A 21674-nucleotide genomic window follows, 5' to 3' on the forward strand; every position below is an offset into this window, starting at 1 on the left:
CGCTGCTTGTTGCAATTTGTATTCTTGGGAGGGTTGCCAACCTCCAGGTACGGACAGACAGGAGAACAAGCAGCCGAAAGCTCAGAATCAAATGACTATTTGGACTACAAATTTAAATGGCGGTCTTATGCGTCTGCCCACCCCAAACACCCAAGTGTAACAACTGCAAGCACGAAATGCAAAGTGAGTATGCAATATAACACAAATAAACATGAAAAAGGTCCAAGGATATATACAGTATGAAACCAACAGGCAACTAGAAGTCCAAAAATAAAGCTGACTGTGAACCCAATAGCTTGGTAATCTGCAATTTCTGTAGCCTGGGCGAGGGCTGCGTTGAATCATGTCTTCTTCCCCAACAAGGCAACCAACCAGGGTTGGTTGAAATTGAAATATTTGTCTCACAAAAGCTGGTTTTTTTCAAAGCTGTTTTTTCCCCAAAAGGAATACTTTCTGTCTCTCTCAATTTCAGGCTGATGAAGCCCTAGTGGCGAAAACGTCCCCTGCTTCCTTGCATTTTTGCCCTGACTCTTTGTGCTTTGGCAATTGGACTCTATGTCATTGAAGTCCCTCCCCCCAACCCCGCCCTCCTCAGACTCCGCCCCCAAAACCTCCCGCTGGCAGCGAAGAGGGACCTGGCAACCCTAGGTATAATGCCATAGAGTCCCCCCTTCAAAACAGCCATTTTCTTCCGGGGAACTATCTGGGTCATCTGGAGATCAATTGTACTAGCAGGAGATCCCCAGGTGCTACCAGGAGGTTGGCAACCCTACACATTCAGAACTGACCTTTTTGGTGGTCCTAGAGAACGCCCCTACTCCCTTTTTCAATGCTGGAGGAACCATTTGGATCCAGCCCATTGCTCTTCTCTGTTCAGCCCCACATTGGGAAGAAAAACAGCAGCGATCCGGAAACCCCTTGCGTAAGGTGGCAGGTGCCAAGGCAAAGAACTGGACAGCCGGGCCGGGCAGCTTGATCACATGTTCCCCGGATGGTTCACGCAGGGGGACACGGTGAGTGGGATGGACTGCAGCTAGGGTTGCCGGGACTTACCGGACTCCTGTAAAGAGAAAATAAGAATGTTAATGAAGATTTCTATAACGGGCACCTATTTGTAGCATCTTGCTGCTTACTTTGTTGTCAATTGCATGCATATAATTCACAGCGGGTAGTTGTGTTAGTCCGTCTGCAGTAGTAGAAAAGGGCAAGAGTCCAGTAGCGCCTTAAAGACTAACAAAAATATTTTCTGGCAGGGTATGAGCTTTCGTGAGCCACAGCTCACTTCTTCAGATACAATGGATGTAATAGTGCTCTAGGTGTGGTTTTGTATTTTTTTTATATTGTATTATGATTTTATTTGTATTTTTTTTTATTTTTTGTTTATTCATAAAAAGCAATAAAAAAAGATACAGCTAGAATGTGAATCCATCTGTCTTTACGTAGAGGAGAGTGAATTCAGACGGTTAGCATCTGCCGCTGTGGCAGTGAATCTGAATTCACTCTCCTCTACTTAAAGACAGATGGATTCACATTCTAGCTGTATCTGAAGAAGTGAGCTGTGGCTCACGAAAGCTCCTACCCTGCCAGAAAATATTTTTGTTAGTCTTTAAGGTGCTACTGGACTCTTGCTCTTTTCTACAATTGCATGCATGTGAAGCACTTATATGAAGAATCACTGATGTATATGAGATATTATATGTTGTTGTCTTGTGGACTGATATATTGAATGGACATATGACTTCATTCCCTCTAGTTGGATTCTTGAATTTGTAATTAATTTATGAAAAGTATGTTTAACGGCTACTTCTGAAGTGTTTGCAATATAGATTTTCATATAAAAATTCATATCCTTAGTTGCGCTGCTTTTGTTCAGTTTCAACCTCCAGGTCAGAGCTGGCGTTAGTGTTGCCAGGTCCCTCTTCACCATCGGCAGGAGGTTTTTGGGGTGCAGCTTGAGGAGGGCGGGGTTTCAGGAGGGGAGGGACTTCAATGCCATAGAGTCCAATGGCCAAAGCGGCCATTTTCTCCAGGGGGACTGATCTCTATCAGCTGCAGATCAGTTGTAATAGCACATCTCCAGCTAGCGCCTGGAGGTTGGCAACCCTAACCTAGAGCAAGCAAAATCACCCCATAGAGGAGAGGGTGAGGCTGCCCCTACTTGAAGCAGCTCGAGTGTGGCAGAGATGACCTTCCAGTATTTGCAAGGAGCCGGCCTCTCTGCTTGCTGGATGGAAAATGAATGCAACAGCATGCATAGGTTTATTAAAAAAAAAATCAGAATAATATTTATCCCTTTAATTAAAAATTTCATCATGGCAATAAAGAAAAAGAACCCAAAAGATATAAGCATTATGTTTGGTTATTATTCTGTAATCTATTGTGATGTTATTTTTTGTGAATTTTAAGGCTACTACAAAGAAACTTTTTTTAAAAGGGGAAAAAGGGTTTTGGGGAAAAAATTAATTTAAGCTAGCAGAGGATGGTTTCGATCCATCGACCTCTGGGTTATGGGCCCAGCACGCTTCCGCTGCGCCACTCTGCTGCTCATGCTACACTTTCCCTTCAATGCCTTATAGATGTTCTAAATGAATCCACGCATGCGTACCAAACACTACCTTGTTGCTCCATTCCTTCTCTGCGTCCTTCTCTCCCCCTACTGGCCTCCAAGCCGTAGCGCTTCACATTACATGCGTGCGCACTCTTCACCCATGCGGTGGGTCGACCCACCCCCGTCCCTCCTCTTCAGCCTCTCATTGGTCAGAATTCCCGCTTCCGAGTTTGCAATTGGTTGACAATTGGTTGACCGGGAGCTCAACACCAGCCTCAGCACGAGGAGACAGCGTATCCAGGGAACGTGATTCGAATGATTGACGGTCGGTCGAAACCAACGGACCAAAAGAGCCACACAGGGAAAGGCGGGCTGCTCGCACGCGATTGGCCGAGACGGGGAAGGCGAAGCGGCGGCCAATAGGGACGGCGCTTGTTGCAGGCACTAGCCAATCACGGCGACGCTTGTACCGGGGTGGACGCCGAAGAAGGCCGGGCGGCTCTTTTGTCATTTTTTTTTCCTTCAGCGGCGGCAGCGGCGGTTATTGTTCGGCGGAACCATGAGGTGAGGAGAGGGAAATGGAGGGCCGGGTCGGGAAGGAGGAAGGAAGAAGGGGGCCCTGAAAGGGAAGGGAGAGGGGCCACAGGCGGTTGTTGTTAGTCCCGATGGGAGCGGAGGATTGACCCTCCATGTGCCGGGGCAGTCTATCGCCTGCGTTGGAAGCAGGCAGTGGGATAGCCACTGGGCAGGCCCATTTGGAGCCTCGTCCGTAGTAGGAAAGATGGCTATAAGATCCCCCCCCCCAATAAATAAAAGTTCACAGGAGGGGTGAAAGGGGACCTGAGGGGGCAGCCAGGGATGCTCCTATGGTTGCCAACTTTGGGGTGGGGAATTTCTGAAGATTTGGAGGATGGGGTTTGGGGACCTCAGTGGGGCCTGGAGTCCTTCCTGAGTTACAACTAGGGTTGCCACCTCCAGGCAGGGAAATACCTGGAGGTTTTGGGGGTGGAGCCTGAGGAGGGTGGGGTTTGGGGTAGGGGCTTCAATAAGGCATAGAGTCGACTTCCACAGCAGCCATTCCTCCCCCCCCCCACCGGTGAACCGATCTTTTTAATCTGGAAATTGTTATAATCCCAAGGAGATCTCCAGCCCCCCCCCCCGGAGGTTGAGAACCCAAATAACAGCAGTATATGGCTTAGCAAACAATAGCACCATATATTAACTAAAACCAATTATATGTTCACAAAAATTACATAGACAACAGTTCTGTGATATACTGTTGTCTATGTAAATTTTGTGAACAATATAATTGGTTCTAGTTAATATGTGGTGCTATTATTTGCTAAGCCATATACTGCTGTTATTTGGGTTCTCATACTCTTAAGACAGCAGGCTAACTTGTTTTGTGATACCCACCTGGAGGTTGGCAGCGCCTTGCAGCCTACTCTTGCAGTACAGGCCTGTGCAGCATTGCTCTTGGGTTAATTTTAGATTGGAGCATCTCTATTTAGGATTGTTCTACGAGTTAACACAGCTGGTAGCATGTCAGCCTTTAATAACAAGGGCGAGGCAGGGGGTGGGTCTCTTCAAAAACCCTGTTCACACGCAAACGTGTGCATCCTGGCTGTGCGCACGAGCATCTGTTTGTAAAGCTGTGATTGCAAGTTACTGTGAATGTCCCATACGATCTGTGTATGGGGTACCCTTGATTTTTGTTTATATGTGCATTGGTTAATTCATGTTGCAGCACACATAGAGCTGAGTGTATATTAAAACCCCACTTTTATCCAGGTTCCGGCTCCCAGTTTCAGTTGTGAAGTAAAGATATGTTGGCACTTTCTTACGAACAGATGTACGCATGTCCATTCACCAGAGATGTACGCGTTCACTGTAACATGTGAACAGGACTTAAGAAAAGAGCCAACATGTGTTCACTTGGCAACTGAAACTGGGGAGGACCGGTAGCTGGATAAACGGATTTGTATCACACGTTAGCTGTATGAGAATTACTTCACCCACGTTAGAAACAAGTATACACAGATTGTATCCATTTGCTGTAACGTGTACGGAGCTGGGGCGGCGGGGGGATTTCCATAGTGTACATCTGCCCTTTAGTTACATGTAAGCTGTGCATTGAAAGGTGTGGGAGAAAGTCGTTTGGGAAACAAGAGTGGTGCAGAGACTAAGAATGGGTAGCTTTAACCAAATAGAGTGCCTTAAGGTGGCATCATGCTTGTGAGTTCTAAAAGAATTTAGGCGGATTGTGAGAGGGAGGGCAGGAAGGGTTGCATCAGTGCTAGACTCTCATGGCCCTTGCTTACATGCCCAGGGTAATGCCGATCGCCACCTTGGGGTCAGGAAGCAATTTTCCTCCAGGGGGTTGGCCAGGGATTCTGGAGGGTTTTTATTGCTATCTTCTGGACATGGAGTAGGGGTGACTGGGGGGTAGGGTAGTTGTGAATTTTCTGCATTGCGTAGGGGGTTGGACTAGATGACCCTGGTGATCCCTTCCAACTCTGATTCAGGGAGTGGGGAGGAGGGACCAAATGATGCAGGAGGAGCAAGTGGAGTGGGGAATGAGCTGTCTATAAATGAGTCCCCGGAGGAAATACACTAAAGGATAGAAGCTTAGAAGAAGGTGGGACCACAAAGCATGTACGTCAGTGGCATTCCCCTTGGTACTAGAGAGAGAACTGGTGTGTATGTGCATGTGTACATTACAGCCCCTGTTTGTGCTGAAGCATGCTTTTTCTCCTCTTTTCCTTCAGGGGCGACAGAGGCCGTGGTCGTGGCGGGCGCTTTGGTTCCCGGGGAGGTCCTGGCAGCGGGTAAGTCGGGCACGGGCCATGTGATTATCCAGGCTTATAAAACAAGTTTGTTTGATGCTCTGAACTCCTCAGGGAGGGCCTGTTCCACCACATAACCATCCAAGGAAACTTTTTTCCCTGTTACAGTGGTGGAGGGATAATATCTCACAGCAGTGCCCACACGCAAATGGAGATGGGTCCTACCTTTCGGCAGCCTTTGTCCTCACCCCATCTGTTGCTCAGCTGGTGGCGGAGCCTTGCAGGATGTGGGGCCCTTGCTCTGGGGCTAGACCTTGGGCCGACGATGTGGCCACAGCTTCTTGTTTGTCTAGTCTGCCTCAGGAGGTATCACCTTCCCTTGGCTGCAGACAGCTCTATTTATAACTGGCTGATCTCCTGCTCCTTCTCAGTGCCTTCCAGCTGTGGCTGTCAGATTGCCTGAGCAAGGAATCCCTGCTTGCTTGTGGGATGGGTACAGGGCCCGATCCTGATGGGACTTAATCTCTTTTTCTACCTTGTTTATGCAGTTTCCAATTAAAAATTAAGGTAAACAAGGCCTACGTAATGTCTGTATTGGACAAACAATATATTAGGCTGTTTGTAGATCCCTAACTTCCAGTGTTTTTAGTGTGGCTTAATTTAAATCAGCAAGGGGCTAACTTAATCACTAATGTAAATAAATTTCCCCAGTGCCATTTAGATACTTCCTAAATAAACATGTACTCATTTTTGCTGTAACCATAGACTGAAATTGATTTAAAATTGAATGCCACCTGAGAAGATCTGCAAAGTTCCTTATGAGCTTTCAAGAGTCAAAGCTCCCTTTGTCAGATACAAGTATCTGACGAAAGAAGCTTTGACTCTCGAAAGCTCATACCCTGAACATCTTGTTGGCCTCTTAAGGTGCTCCTGGATTCAAGTCTGGTTGTCCTACGGCAGGGGGCCTCAAAGGTTGAGCTGGAAACTCTAAAGTCTATAACAAAATAATGATATTACATGGTGTACACAATAAGTTTGTTAAAAACATGGGGCCTGGAATACAGGCTACACATAAAAATATCAGTATAAACCATTACAGAGATCTCAAACAAGGTTGTTGATACACTCATTATAAAGGACCAATACAGGACCATATGCATTTCAGCCTTTTGGGCCTTCCTCAGTGGTTGTAAAATACAAAACATGATTGTTAAAGACACATTCAGAAATACACCTTACGAGGTGCTTTTATCTGCAAATAGAAAACCTTATATCCTGTGTGGCCTGGTGTTAAATGTTAACACAAGCCACGGGTCTCGCAACACTCAAACAAAAATCTGGTATAAAATTACCAATGTTTCTGGATGTGTGTAACATGACTACCTTCTGAAATTACAATTTTAGCAAAATTATATACAATGTATTGCTTATATATAGCCAACTTAATACTGCAAATAGAGCTTCTTTGTACAACCTGTGTTCATGGTAGGGTTTTATAGACAGAAGCAGTTTGGAATTAGTGGTTCTTTTTTGCTTTACCCAGACCTTTCTTCAAGTTAATTAACTTTAAAATGTTAAACTATTAAAATATGTATCTAGCACTAAATAAGTCTGGTGGGGCACAGGTGTCATTGGAGAGTGTGTTGCACAGGGTAGGGGCCACAACTGAGAAGGCAGTGACTTGGTGTGGAGGTGAAAAATGAATGCTTGAAGCAGCCTGATCTGGCGGTCAGTGCATTGGGTTTAGACAGCCGGCCTGTTCTCAGCCGAGTTCTGTTGGATGTATAAGTTCCACTGCTTTCAGTGGAACATTTGTGAGGAAGCCCACTGAACTTATAGTGAATTGTGCCTGAGTAAAGACGTGCAAAATCAGGATGTTCGGTTCAAACCCTTCCTTGCAACGTAAGTTCTGGACGAGTCCCTTAACCTCCCTCATTCGGTTAAAAGGGTAACTGTGTTGTGTGTAAAATCTGGCATGCTCTCACACCTTTTTTTCCTGCTTGGCTGCATTCCAGGTTCCGTCCCTTTGTGCCGCACATCCCATTTGACTTCTATGTGGTAAGCATGCCCGATGTACTTTCTTCATGCACTTGGTTTTAAACAATTTGCAGCAAGATTTTTCTTTCTTTCTTGGGAACTTAAAATTGGCAAGCTCTGGGAAAGCTAGGAGCGATTGGGATAGAGTCAGAGTTGGTGCAGCCTTCCTCTCTACTTTTCCTTGGAAGGCCTCATAGTTTCAGGGAGCAATTTTGGATAGCTTCGCAACAAGCAGTGGCTGGCTAGCAGCTGAGCTAGGAATTGGTGATCAGAAAAAGCGTCTCTGATTCTTTGGCCCCAGAATTGTAAGAACATAAGAAGAGCTGTGCTGGATCAGACCAGTGGTCTGTCTAGTCTAGCATCCTCTCTCACACAGTGGCCAATCAGTTACTCCGGAGGTCCCAACAATGGGGCAGAGAGTCCGAGACCTTTAGAAGAACATAAGAAGAGCCCTGCTGGATCACCGAGGCCTTCGTAACATAAGAGGCCTGCTGGAATTTAAATCCTCAAATTCCATCATCACATCCTGGGGCAGGGAGTTCCACAGTTTAACTATTGCTGGTCACCTAATTTCATATATCCAGTCAGGAAGGAGAGGTGAGGTGGAACAATGATAATATAGTGTAAGTGATATAGGGAGGCCAATTGTGATGGAAACTGTTGTTGCTCTCAACCGTAGACCTGGCGGAACATCTCTGTTTTACAGGCCCTGCAGAATTGAGCTAGATTCCCACTGGGCCCGGCTCTCGTTCGACAGCATGTTCTACCAATTCAGAGCCAGAGCCAAAAAGGTCTAGGACACCCGTACACTTCTCGGGCCGGGGACCACTAATACGCTGTTCTAGATGAGCATAAAGCTGTCTGAGGGGTGTATTTGTATAGTGCCGTGTGTCTCTGTATTACTGTACACTCATAATAAAAGTCTTCTCCTGCCTTCAGTGTGAGATGGCTTTCCCCCGTGTCAAGCCGGCCCCGGACGAGACGGCTTTCAGCGAAGCCTTGCTGAAGAGGAACCAGGATCTGGCTCCGACTTCAGCTGAACAAGTGAGTTGTGCCGCACCGTTTCCAGGGGGCAATACGTGGAGGCTTTTGCAGTGCTCCTGGCAGCCGGGCGAGGGGGCTTGGGTTGATTCAGTTGCTTTCTCAAGTGGCTGAGCTACTTTTCCGGTTCCTGTACAAGAATGCTCAACAGGTGGTACATATTGAACGGCAGGAGCCACCCTCCATATGGCCTGGAAAATTTTAAATAAAGTGGGCATCTCCAGGGACGAACCTTAACATTAACAACAGCCACCCAAAGCATTTTTGGGAAGAAAAATGTGTTCTTTGTCCAGTCATGTGTCATTGTGTAGAAGTGTCTCTCTCCTCTGGTCTCTAAGGTGCTACTGGACTCGAATCTAGCTGTTCTAAATTCTGAGAGTCAGTGTGGAGTAGTGGTTAAGAGCGGTGGTTTGGAGCAGTGGAGTCCGATCTGGAGAACCAGGTTTGATCCCCCACTCCTCCACATGAGCGGCGGAGGCTAATCTGGTGAACTGGATTGGTTTCCCCACTCCTACACATGAAGCCTGCTGGGTGACCTTGGGCTAGTCACAGTTCTATTAAGAGCTCTCTCAGCCTCACCTACCTCACAGGGTGTTTGTTATGGGGAGGGGAAGGAGATCGTCAGCCTGTTTGATTCTCCCTTAAGTGGTAGAGAAGGTCGGCATATAAAAACCAACTCTTCTTCCACCGCAGACCAACACCCCTCAAAAGCTTCCCCTCGAAAGAGACACTAGAGGATTCTCATCTTAACCCCCATTGGGCTTCTTTGTTTTGAGCTTTTGGTGACAACTGAGGGATTCACCCTGGGTTGGAACTGGTGGGCCTGTTTCATGACTGGGGGGCACTTTCCACCCCCATGCAAGAAGGCTTTCTTGGGCCTCACTCCGAGGGAAAGTGCCGCTGTTAATGGAACGGATCTTTTTTTTTGTTTTGTTTACATTCAGGAGTGAAGTCCATTAATTACTCCTACTTTTTCCTTCCCCCCCACCCCGCTGCCAGGCCTCTATCCTCTCTTTGGTGACCAAGATCAACAATGTGATAGACAACTTGATTGTGGCACCTGGAACATTTGAAGTGGTGAGTCTTCCCCCACCCCCCCACGGGCCACCAGTCCATGAAGACATTCGCTGCATTAGGGCTGGCCAGCTGGGTTTCCTCTCTCTCTTTCTGCTTGCATCACAGTGGCGGCAAGCCAGAACATCCTATATTTTACATTTTGGTAGGGCTAGAAATATTGGTTGGTGGTCAGATCTTGAAAGCTAAGCCGAGTCCAGCCTGGTTACAACTTGGTCAGGAGACCAACAAGGAGGTCCAGGATTGCTGGGCAGAGGCAGGCAATGGCAAACCACCTCTGTTCGTCTCATGCCTTGGAAAAGCTATGAGGTTGCCATAAGTCAGCTGTGACTTGATGTTTTCACAACAACAACCACCCCTTTATTGGCACATGTTCACAATAAGTACAAAAGACGAGAGTGCACAAAAAACTAGGACTAAACAAAGTCAGGATTTAAATTCTCGGACCCTCATAGCCTGTTGCAAAAATTTTGCTACCCTGTCTGTCGAGGTAGGATTTTGTCCGGAGAGGAGGAGCTGAACGTTATACTTATCTGAAACTCCCTTCCATTTAACTAGGAGTGAGTTGTGCAATTTGGCCCGAGTGTCAGCATAAAAAGGGCAATACAGAAAAGCATGTAATGATTCTACACATCTCAGTCTACAAAGGCAGAGTCTGTTTATCTGTGGGATTTACATTGGATGTTACTTTACGTACACACGCACACAAAATCTATTCAATGTATGAAAATCTGCATGGTACATGGATGGGCATATCTATGGAAACTTTGACAGTAATTTCTTGGTATTTTCATGAGAGCTTGCTTGTGAGTTGGATTTTACCACTCCGCTCAGGTTAAGTGCCCAGCTTTTCTCCAAGGCGAAGGCTCTTCCTTTGCCAGAGGCTCTGCACTTAAGCCGAGTGGATTGGTAGGACCCAGCTCTGCATGAGGAGTTCCGTTCGGCCCACACCATGTATATGATGTCCAGCGTATCATCAGGATGTGTATTACATCGACTGACGTGAAGATAAGAGTCTGCCCCTCCCTTAAACCCCAGCTTCTGCTTTCTCCTTGCCAGCAAATCGAGGAGGTGCGCCAGGTGGGATCCTACAAGAAGGGCACCATGATGACTGGGCACAACGTGGCCGACCTGGTGGTGATCCTGAAAATCCTGCCCACCTGTAAGTGCGCATGTGCCACGCCAGGGGTGATGGGGCGGTGGTGGTGTGGCTGAGCATATGGAGAGTTTCTAATCCTTCCCTTCCCTCTCCAGTGGAAGCAGTTGCTGCCTTGGGAAACAAAGTGGTGGAGAGCCTGAGAGCGCTGGATCCTGCTGAAGGTAGGCACAGGATGGTCTGAAGTCGCACATACACATGCTCTCCCCCTCTCCCCCCCCCCCCGGTGATAGGCCAGCTGGTGACTGGATCAACTCACTTGGAACAAGCATAAAGAACTATTGGTTAAACCACATATACAAAAAAGACCATTAAATACAAAATGTAGATTTCTAACACCAATCTCTTTAAAGTAAACCAGCATAATACAGCTTGTAAAATCACCAGGTCCAGAAAAGCGCATGCGTAGAGAAAATTCAACAGGTTAAGATTGTAAATAGGTCAAGCAAATTCTAGTTACGAGTTAATGTTAAACAAATAGTTTTCCAACAAATTCAAGTTGTGGATGTTTTTTTTTTTGTATAAGAGGTACTATTATATGTGTTTTTGCCTATTTGATATGCTTAGTGGCTTTACTCCCCTTTGGCTCGATTGTTAATACTATTGGTTAAACCAGCAAGAAGGGGCCCGAATGGTGCCAGATCCCGTCCACAAAGAAGAAGAAAAAGAGAAATCTGTACAGAAATCTGGAATGAGGAGACCCACCACCAGTGATACCTTTTAGTCCTTAATGGTCCCAAAGCACAGGATGCTAAGCTGCTTGGTGCCTGGCCAGTTCATAGCCCAGCTTGGAGGGATAGGAGAAGAAGAGTTGGTTTTTATACCCCACTTTTCTCTACCTTTAAGGAGTCTCAAATCGGTTTACAAAAACCTTCTCTTCCACTTCCCACAACAGGCACCTGTTGAGGTTGGGGGGGCTGAGAGAGTTTGGAGAGAACTGTGATCCAGCAGGCTTCATGGGGAGGAGTGGGGAATCAAACTCGGTTCTCCAGATTAGAGTCCCCCGCTCCTAACCACTACACCACACTGGCTGTCAAAGCTGAGAGCTGCAGGTTGAAGCACAGTTTAATCTTTGCAATATAAACCGAAACACCTGAGCCGCCCAGCAAGCTCTTGGGAATCATTAAACGGCAAAGAGTCAAGCAGTACGGCCATCTGCAGTCACTGGCCAATCTGACCTTGGGCAGAAGGCTATCTTGCAGCTGCTGTTACTGTTTCCTGTTGCTTATTTATTTTGCGACTTATAGCCCATCTTGCCCAGTCAAGGCCATGCTCAGGGTGGGTAACATCATCTAAAATACATCGATAATAGTAAATGATAAAATTAATGAATTCCAAGTTTAAAACAGTACAATCCTAATTAAAATAACCCTCAAACTCGAAACCCAAGATGGTGCCAAGTTCACTCATATTGCCCGAGACAAGCGGCAGCTTGCCTCCTCCCTCCATAATTTAAGCAAACGAATTAAATAAAGGGAAGCCCCCCCATTCATGTGAGAATGCTTGTTTTCTTCCTCAAGTAAAACTTACTTCCTAAATATGAAGGTTAGACCCAAGGCCCTTGCGTAGCATGGACAATCGGAGAATGAAAGGCATCTGCTCCCTGAGTATTGGAATCTTTGTTGCCTCCGTAACTAACGGGGTTTTGGTCTCCCGCAGTCCTGACGATGCTCACCAACGAGACAGGCTTTGAAATTAGCTCCGCCGATGCGACAGTGAAGATCCTAATCACAACTGTGCCGCCCAACCTCCGCAAACTGGACCCAGAGTTACACCGTAAGGAAGTCCCTGAGCTTGGCTTCTTGGAATAGGGGTGGGGTGGGGGCGGGAGAAGCTTGCTCTTGCAGCAAGAGCTCTGTTGGGGCAGGGGAGGAGAAGAACCCGGCGATGGAAGCTTGAACACATGAAGCTGCCTTCTACTGAATCAGACCCTTGGTCCATCCAAGTCAGTACTGTCTACTCAGACCGGCAGTGGCTCTCCAGGGTCTCAGGCAGAGAAAGGTCTTTTCCATCACCTACTTGCCTAGTCCCTTTAACTGGAGATTGAACCTGGGACCTTCTGCACGCCAAGCAGAGGCTCTACCACTGAGCCACGGCCATTTGCACTGCATCGAGGTGTCCCCCCCTCCCGTGTTGTAGGTCAGGATATCACCCTTCTCAACTAGCTATTATTTACGCTGAATTTGCTCTGTCTTGTCTCTCTCTCTCCCTCAAGTGGATATCAAAGTGTTGCAAAGCGCCCTGGCGGCTATCCGGCACGCTCGTTGGTTTGAGGAAAATGCCTCTCAGTCCACGTAAGTCTGGGCACCGTTGCATGGCGGGGGAGCCCACGTGTATTTTGCAGAGGGAAATGGGGAAAACAGCTTCTCCTCTGCTTCCTGGTCAGCATGGAGGCTAGAATAAAATCATGGAGTTGTAAGGGGCCATACAAGCCACCTAGTCCAACCCCCCGCTTAATTCAGGACCTGCCTTAGAGCATCCCTGACAAGTGTTTATCCAGCTGGTGCTTAAAGGCTGCCAGTGAGTGGGAGCTCTGTACACCACCCTCAGAAGCTGATTCCATTGTTGAATGTTTCAGGCCACACTTCCAGCTTTCTCTAATCTGGTGAACCGGGTTTGATTCCCCACTGCTCCACATGAAGCCAGCTGGGTGACCTTAGTAATAGCTCTGTTAGAGCTCTCTCAGCCCCACTACCTCACAAGGTGTCTGTAGTGGGGAAGGGGATTGTAAGCCGGTTTGGTTCTGCCTTAAGTGGTAGAGAAAGTCGGCCTATAAAAACCAACTCTTCTGCAGGGGTAAAGGGCAGGGTTTATTTTTCAAGCACCTGAGCTGTTTTCACCTCTTCTCTCGATCCAGTTCTACTCATATCAAGCTTGTGTTCATCTTAGGGGTTTGCACACCCAATTACACTTCGAGTCTCTCCCTGTTAGGTTTAGGGGTTTCCTACCGTGTGATCCAAGTGGTTTGCCTCTCTGGTCCCTCGGCACAGTGACAACTGAGCCAAAAGAAGGGGGGGGAGAGTTTGTGGGGGGTTTGTGCCACTTCCACAAAAGCATACCCTGGTGCTGTTCATTAATTGGCAACGGAGATGGGCAAATCACAGGCCAGGACCTGCAGTTAGGCCTAGAGGAGCTGTATTTCATGTCTTTGGTCTGTTGGATACATCTGCCTGCTCCATTGAACAGTACTGTTTTGTATCATTTTTGGGAAGCCTTGGCAGGCTGTTCCAGTGAATGGGGGGCACTACAGGGAATGCCTGTCTAGGGGCAGGGGTTGAGCTTGCGGCTTCCTTTTGACCCGGGGGGTGGATCCAACTGAAAGCTCTCTGCTTTCCTCCGCCAGGGTGAAGGTCCTGATCCGTCTGCTGAAGGACCTCAGGATGCGGTTCCCAGGCTTCGAGCCCCTCACGCCCTGGATCCTTGACTTGCTGGTATGTCGAGGGGGTGTGTGGGCTGAGGGGGGTGTCGGTTTTGCTGCACGTTCCCGTGGTGTTTCCTCACAGTCTGCCAGAGCGCTTGACTGGGGAAGCGTGGAGGTGTGAGGGCAGAGGCTGAATCCTGCTTCTCTCCCGAAGAGCCCCGTGGTGCAGAGCGGTAAGCTGCAGTACCGTAGTTGAAGCTCTGCTCACGACCCAAGTTCAAGTTGGAGAGGGGCTGTGGCTCATCGGTAGAGCATCTGCTTGGCATGCAGAAGGTCCCAGGTTCAATCCCCTGCTTCAGTTAAAGGGACTAGGCGACTAGGTGATGTGAAAGACCTCTGCCTGAGACCCTGGAGAGCCACTGCTGGTCTGAGTAGACAATACTGACTTTGATGGACCAAGGGTCTGAGATCCATGGAGAGGGGCCGTGGCTCAGTGGCAGAGCATCTGCTTGGCATGCAGAAGGTCCCAGGTTCAAACCCCAGCATCTCCAGTTAAAGGGACTAGGCGAGTAGGTGATGTGAAAGACCTCTGCCTGAGACCCTGGAGAGCTGCCTCTAGTCTGAGTAGACAATACTGACTGATGGACCAAGGGTCTGATTCAGTAGAAAGCAGCTTCATGTGTATGTGATCCCTACGGAAATTGGTTTCAGGTAGCCTGCTCAGGGTTGAATCAGCCTTCCATCCAGCTCATCCCCTGCCAGAAATTTTGCTAGTCTTTAAGGTCCTACTAGACTCTTGGTCTTTTTTGCTGCTACAGACTAACACGGCTACCCATCATGATCTTTCCAAGATCGGTAAAATGTGTGCCCAGCTTGCCGGGGGGGAAGGTGCAGACGACTGGGGAAGGCTGTGGCAAACCACCCTGTAAACCAGCGGTTCTCAACCTGTGGGTCGCGACCCCTTTGGGGGTCGAACGACCCTTTCACAGGGGTCGCCTTAGGGCCTAAGGCGCCACGGGGCGGGGGGGGCGGGGGAGAGTCTGCGCAGGAGACGCTTGCTTTAGGATCGACCACATGCTGCTGCCCAGAGGGGAGGGGGAAGCAGAGAGCGAGCTGCCCCAGCGGCCGCCGCCTCCCCCCTCCCTGCTGCGCGGGCCCTTCTTCCTCCGGGGCTGGCAAGGTTCGAAAAATTCACTCGAGGGAGCAAAGGGCCGCCGCCGCAGGACCCAGCCGCTCCCGCTCGGGGCTGCGGAGGCTTTGGCCCGCGTCGCCCGGCCTGCCCGCCAGTGGCGGTGGTGGCTGTGGAGCGAAATCCCTGCGCGGGCCAAGGGGTCCCCGGCAGGGAGGGGGGCATCGGAGCTGCTGCCGCCTCAGCTGAGAGGGGCGGTCCCAACCCAGGGGCCAGCCGGCCTCTCTTTCGGTACGGCCGCTCTCGCCCCCAGGGCTGCAGAGTGGGCCCAAGGCCGGGCCCAGGCCGCCCCTGGGAGGGGGGAGGGGGCTGGTGCCGTGGCCTCGAGGGACGGAGGGTGGGGCCATTGGGGGACTCTCCTTTTCCCCCCCGTGGAAGCTGCCTGGGCGCGCGGCCCTGCCTGCCTGCCTCCGTGGAGGGTGGCTTCCCCAGCTGTGTGTGTGTGTGGGGGGCTCCCCCAGCCAAGCCACCTTGCTTGGGCGCCTGCCTGCCCTTTATCTGCAGCCTGTCAGTCCCAGAATGGTGTTGGGGGGTGAGCACCTGCCCCTCCCTCTGGCCAGGAGGGAACTGGCATGTCCGTGGCGGGTGGGGGGGAGGATGGATGGACTGTGCATCTCCACCTTGTTTTCATGGAACACACACAGACCGGTGGCCTCTTCCTCTGTGCCTGGGATCCCTGAACATCTGGACCCTCGCTGGGTGATGGTTGGGGGCGGGGAGAGAAAACAGTGGGCCTTTTTGTCTGGCAATTGTTAGCCCTCCCCTATTACTACAGGTTTCCCTTCTTCCTGCTACTTTGTGCCTCTTTCAAAAGGAACAGGGGGGGGGGCAGAGTTTACACTCTCCCCACAGCCATTCACCACCCCACTGTGCAGAAGGTGCTCTACTGGTTTCCACTTCTGCTTCTTTTCTGTTACCCAGATGTAAAACTCGGCACTTATCCTTGTTGAATTGCATCCTGTTCACATCTGCCCACTTTTCCAGTGTGTTCAGATCTCATTGAATGCTATATCTTCTGGTTACCTGGTGTGTTTGCTGCTCCTCCCAATTTGCTGTCATCTGGAATAGTCCCTCTCTTGCCCTCATCCAGATCATTAATGAAAAATATTGAAAAGTACTGGGCCCAGAACTGATCCCTGTGGCACCCCCCCCCCCCCGGACACCTCTCTCCATTCAGATGAAATGCCTGGTCCTGCCGCTTTCTTCATCTCCCCGGGGGGGGGGGAATTTAATATATTTATGTTGCGTCCCCCTCTAAACCACCTTTTCTCTGAACTGAGAAGTGCCAAATGCGTTTGTTTTTTCTCTCACGTGGGAGCTGCTGTGAATAATGTCCCTTGCAAACTATTCCCCCGCCCCCCCAGCCCTGGAGAGTCCGCTCTCTTTTCTAGGTCAGCTGCCCTCAATAGTCATTTGGGGTCATTTAGTCCAGGATCAGAGGAGCAGGCCTGTTAGGTGCAAAGCACAGGCAGGACAGTGCTGCTGCAGTCGTCTTGTTTGTGGGCTTCCTGGAGGCACCTGGTTGGCCACTGTGTGAACGGACAGCTGGAACTTGATGGGCCTGGTTCTGAACCAGCATGGCCTTTCTTAGGTTCTTATGTTCTTTCATCCTCAGCACCACTATCCACCATATCAGGCTGGCATATTGGCTTTTACGCATACTGTCGCAAAATGTAGCAATGTAGTTTACTGTTGTTATATTAAGACTGTTACCCATGCTACACCATGCTTCAAGACAAAATTTCATTTATTTGTAATTAGAAATAAATATTTCACAATATATAATTACATATTGTTTTTGTGATTAATCACTATGCTTTAATTATGTTCAATTTGTAACAATGAAAATACATCCTGCATATCAGATATTTACATTACGATTCATAACAGTAGCAAAATTACAGGTATGAAGTAGCAACAAAAATAATTTTATGGTTGGGGGTCACCACAACATGAGGAACTGTATTAAAGGGTCGCTGCATTAGGAAGGTTGAGAACCACTGCCGTAAACAAAGCCTGCCTGGTAAACGTTGGGATGTGACGTCACCCCATGGGTCAGGAATGACCCGCACAGGGGGGCTACCTTTACCTTTTATCCTTCTGAATCCTCATGAATGAGGGAAACGTGTGTGCGTTTTTCAATAAAGAATAAAGTTGTTGCCATAAACAGGATTGACCTTGGTGCTGTTGAGCCATATAACCACACACCAAGGGGGTGAAAGGAATAAAAGTTTATTTCTGTGTGTACAAATAAGGTCCAGTCCCCCCCAGCTCAAGGGGCTGTTGAAGAGCACCATCACTCCCAATAACGAACGCTATATAGCATCTCATTTCCTCCTTCCGTTATACATATTTGGAAAGTGCATTACTAATTGGCACATCTACTCATTATTATTCAAGCACGCGTTCAACTTGCTATCTTACATAATTAAACTCCCACTGTGATCGCACAGCCCTCCTTGGAAGAAGACCACTTTGAAACGAGGTGTGTTTGGGCCACATTTACGTCACTGAGTCACTCTCAGTCACTTTTCAAGGCCGACCTGTGCTTCTTGCGATCTCCCAGCTGTTCTTGTTATCTATTATTCTCCACCAAGGCTGTGAACACTAGACATATCTAAATTACTATTTTTCCGTGTATAAGACGCCCCCAGAGCGGGTGGGGAAGAGAGCGGGGACCATCAGAAGGCTGGACACCGGCTGGCCCGAACGACCAGGCTCTTCCCCGCCTATCAGCTGATGGGCAGGGAAGAGAGTGGGGACCGTTGGAAGGCCAGTTGCCAGCCGGCCAGGGCGACCGGGCTCTTCCCCACTCATCAGCTGATGGGCGGGGAAGAGAGACGCGATCTTCCGTGTATAAGACGACCCCCAATTTTTTCCTAATTTTTTAAAAGAAAAAAACCATCTTATACATGGAGAAATACGGTATGCCTCTGTCAGACCTTTAGCTGCGCATGTTTGAGCCTAATGAAACCTTAAGGTCCTAAACCTTTATTTAGGGCCTAGGCCTTTCAGGTCTGGGTATCAAAGTGTATATGAAGAGGGTAAAGAAGATGGGGTGGGGGAAGATGCGGAGACTTGCAAGTGTCAGACTGAGTCGCTAATTTGGGACAGCAGGTAAGGGAACAGAGCAAGAAGGTGTTTGTTTCCCGTTTGCGGCACTCTAACGGTGTTTTTGCTGGCTCTAGGGACACTACGCTGTGATGAACAACCCAACCCGGCAGCCCTTGGCTCTCAACGTGGCATACAGGTATGGTTTTAATGAACAGGCCGTGTCTTGTCTCCTCCCTCCCTCCCCTCTGAAGGTCGTGAGAACTGGAAGGGAGATCTCTCTAGCGGTTATCAAAGGAGCCGCGCTTTGCTGCCCTGCCTGGCCTAGTTTCCAGCTGACATGCTGAGGTTGTTATTCCCAGGAACGCTCACAGTCCTCCTGGGGCTACCGCTTGGCTCCTTGTGGTGTGCATGTTCTTTGTGATTTGTGTCTACATCTCTTGACCATATTCATGTGGAAAACTAGACTTTGGCTCAGGATCCGGTGATACACCACTGCACAAACTGTAGCTCTGTATTCCTGTGTTTGTGACCTGTTCCTAAACTCCTCCCCCTCCCCCCATTCCTCCATTCTCGGCTCCTTCTGCACCTCTTTCCCAGTGTCGGTTGTCTCCAGTCTTCTGCCACTGGGACCACAGTAGTTGGAGGCTGGGTGGAAGGGCTTGTTCCTCGGCGACCCACAAAGAGGGGAATCCGTGGACCTTGATTCCACATTACTAATGACATGAAGGACACTTGGGAATCATCGGATTCAGCCAGTGTGGTGTAGTGGTCAAAAGCGGTGAACTCTTGAACCGGGTTTGATTCCCTACTCCTCCACATGAGCGGCAGACTCTAATCTGGTGAACCGGGTTGGATTCCCCACTCCTCCACATGAAGTCAGCTGGGTGACCTTGGGTTGGTCACAGCTCTCTGAGCTCTCTCAGCCCCACCTACCTCACAAGGTGTCTATTTGTGGAGAGAGGAAGAGAAGGAGATTGTAAACGGGTTTGATTCTCCTTTAAAGGTAGAGAAAATCGGCATATAAAAACCCAGCTCTTCTTTGCCATCTTGGTGGTGGAGTTCGCACAGGTCTGGTAATTTGAGCGACCCGTGGCGCTCTTAGAGCTCCCTCTGTATTTTCAAGCGCTGTTGAGCAAATCCTGCTTACTTTCTCACCCTGAAATTTCAGCTGTGTAATAGCCAACCTGCACAATGCCTCTCTGATGCTCACTATGTTGCTTAACCGGCAGGCGTTGCCTTCAGATCCTGGCCGCGGGGCTCTTCCTCCCTGGCTCGGTCGGCATCACAGACCCCTGCGAGAGCGGGAACTTCCGAGTCCACACAGTCATGACCCTGGAACAGCAGGTAACCCCAGTCCCAGGCTGTCTTTGTTACTTGAGGTACGAGTTGGGAGTCCTCAGATCTTGCCGCCCCGGCAAACTCACTAGGTGGCCATAGGCCAGCTGCTGTTCTTGCACCTCTATTCCCCCCCCCATCTTCCTCCGCCTCTTAAATCTGCAGCAGAGGCTAATTCTGGTGTGTTTCAGGGCTGGTGCAGGAAAGTTGAGTCACAGATGCTTTGTGGCGACTCTATAGGGCGTTCAGGACAAGAGATGGAGATCCAGCTGGATATTAGGATTTTTTTTTCACAGTAAGAGTTGTTCGACAGTGGAATCACCTACCTAGGGAGGTGGTGAGCTCCCCCTCTGGCAGTCTTCAAGCAGCAGCTGGACGAACACTTGTCAGGGATGCTCTCGGCTGATCCTGCATTGGGCAGGGGGTTGGACTCGATGGCCTGTATGGCCCCTATGATTCTATACTGCTTTTGGACTGAGAGTAGTGCCTGGATAACTGCATGAGGACCCCTCTGGCTTTGTTGCGGAACTTGTGATCTCTTGAATTTTTAAAAGTTTCTCTGGTCCATATGGCTAAATGAACGTGCATGAAATTGTATATTTGGGTTCTGCGGGTCTTTACTTACCTTTCTTGGTGATACTATCCAAGTTGAAAAAGTAGCAGGTACCAGCGGTGTGTACCACAGACTGTATGAAAGGGAAATGTGTGTGTCTCTGGTTGTGTGTGGGTATGTACACTCAGCCATGTATTTGTCTTTTGGTTGCCAACTGGAGTGAAAGACTGGGTCAGGATGATGAAGTTGACCCACAACCTGAGAAGCATTGAAAGACTTCCTGAAAAGCTGCGATGCTAAAACCCGACATCTTTCTTTTTCTCCCCACCTACAGGACATGGTTTGCTACACCGCTCAAACCCTGGTCCGCATTCTCTCTCACGGTGGCTACAGGAAGATCCTTGGGCAGGAAGGAGACGCCAGCTGTAAGTAGGAACTCTTGCTGATGAGCGAGGAAGTAGGGGGAAGCCCACCTGTGCCACGGAGTCAGGGCCCGTTTTTAATGGCTGCATTTACTATACGAGCCCCGTGGCACAGAGTGGGAAGCTGCAGTACTGCAGTCAGAAGCTCTGCTCACAACCTGAGTTCGATCCTGATGGAAGTCGGTTTCAGGTAGCCGGCTCAAGGTCAACTCAGCCGTCGATCCTTCTGAGATTGGTAAAAAGAGGACCCAGCTTGCTGGGTGTAAAGTGTAGATGACTGGGGAAGGCAATGGGAAACCACCCCGTAAACACAGTCTGCCTAGTAAACGTTGGGATGTGACGTCACCCCATAGGTCGGGAATGACCCAGTGCTTGCACAGGGGACTGTATTTACCTTTTTTACTTCTAGGTTAGATAAGTTGGAGGTGGGAAAAACCTAGTTAGGGGCAGGGGGTGATGCATGAAGGAAGCCCCATGGTGTAGTGGTTAAGAGCAGCGGACTCTAATCTGGTGAACCGGGTTTGATCCCCCACTTCTCCACAATCAGCCTGCTGGGAGACCTTGGGCCAGTCACAGTTTTCTCCGAACTCTCTCAGCCTCACCTACCTCACAAGGTGTCTGTTGTGGGGAGAAAGGAAGGCAATTGTAAGCCGGTTTGAGACTCCTTAAAGGTAGAGAAAATCAGGGTGTAAAAGCTTCTCCAGCCCTCAGACCACCAGAATTGTTCACCAGTGCTCTGATATATATAAAATCTGACCCACTCTTGTGGGTAAGCCCTGCCAGTGTATCCAAGGCTTCAGGGCTATCGTGCCCTTTAAAAATGAACTTGTGGGGAAATCCTAATGAAGAAGGGGCATAAAGGCCTATTCAGGGATCCTTCGTTTCCTTCTGTTTGTCGGAGGTAACTCTGATGGTCAGGTTTTTGGGTGTGTTTTAGTACGCTGTATACACTTGTAAACCGCTTTGTGGGTATCCGTTGCCAAAATGTGGTGGAAAGTGCCATCAAGTCACAGCCGACTTATGGTGACCCCATAGGGTTTTCAAGGCAAGAGAGGTTCGGAGGTGGTTTGCCATTGCCTGCCTCCACGTGGGCTGAGAGAGTTCGGCAAGAACTGTGT

General features: G+C 49.1%; 1 protein-coding gene and 1 non-coding gene across 3 annotated transcripts in view; one reads left to right on the plus strand and one right to left on the minus strand.

Moving 5' to 3' along the window:
- Positions 1–2470: 2470 nt before the first annotated feature.
- Positions 2471–2542, minus strand: TRNAM-CAU (transfer RNA methionine (anticodon CAU)). Its single transcript has one exon. It is a non-coding gene; the product is annotated as a tRNA-Met (tRNA).
- Positions 2543–3043: 501 nt separating this feature from the next.
- Positions 3044–21674, plus strand: part of ILF2 (interleukin enhancer binding factor 2) — a 103667-nt gene continuing 85036 nt past the window's right edge. For both annotated transcript variants that reach the window (XM_056853761.1, XM_056853760.1), the window contains exons 1-13: positions 3044–3112; positions 5317–5376; positions 7350–7392; positions 8311–8415; positions 9412–9489; positions 10546–10648; positions 10741–10806; positions 12302–12418; positions 12858–12936; positions 13986–14073; positions 18381–18442; positions 19476–19590; positions 20469–20559. In XM_056853761.1, coding sequence (XP_056709739.1) covers positions 3108–3112; positions 5317–5376; positions 7350–7392; positions 8311–8415; positions 9412–9489; positions 10546–10648; positions 10741–10806; positions 12302–12418; positions 12858–12936; positions 13986–14073; positions 18381–18442; positions 19476–19590; positions 20469–20559 — 1012 coding nt within the window. In that variant the 5' untranslated portion in view covers positions 3044–3107. The remainder of the gene's footprint in view (positions 3113–5316; positions 5377–7349; positions 7393–8310; positions 8416–9411; positions 9490–10545; positions 10649–10740; positions 10807–12301; positions 12419–12857; positions 12937–13985; positions 14074–18380; positions 18443–19475; positions 19591–20468; positions 20560–21674) is intronic.

The sequence above is a fragment of the Euleptes europaea genome, chromosome 7 (assembly GCF_029931775.1).
Source record: "Euleptes europaea isolate rEulEur1 chromosome 7, rEulEur1.hap1, whole genome shotgun sequence".
Taxonomy (NCBI): Eukaryota; Metazoa; Chordata; class Lepidosauria; order Squamata; family Sphaerodactylidae; genus Euleptes; species Euleptes europaea.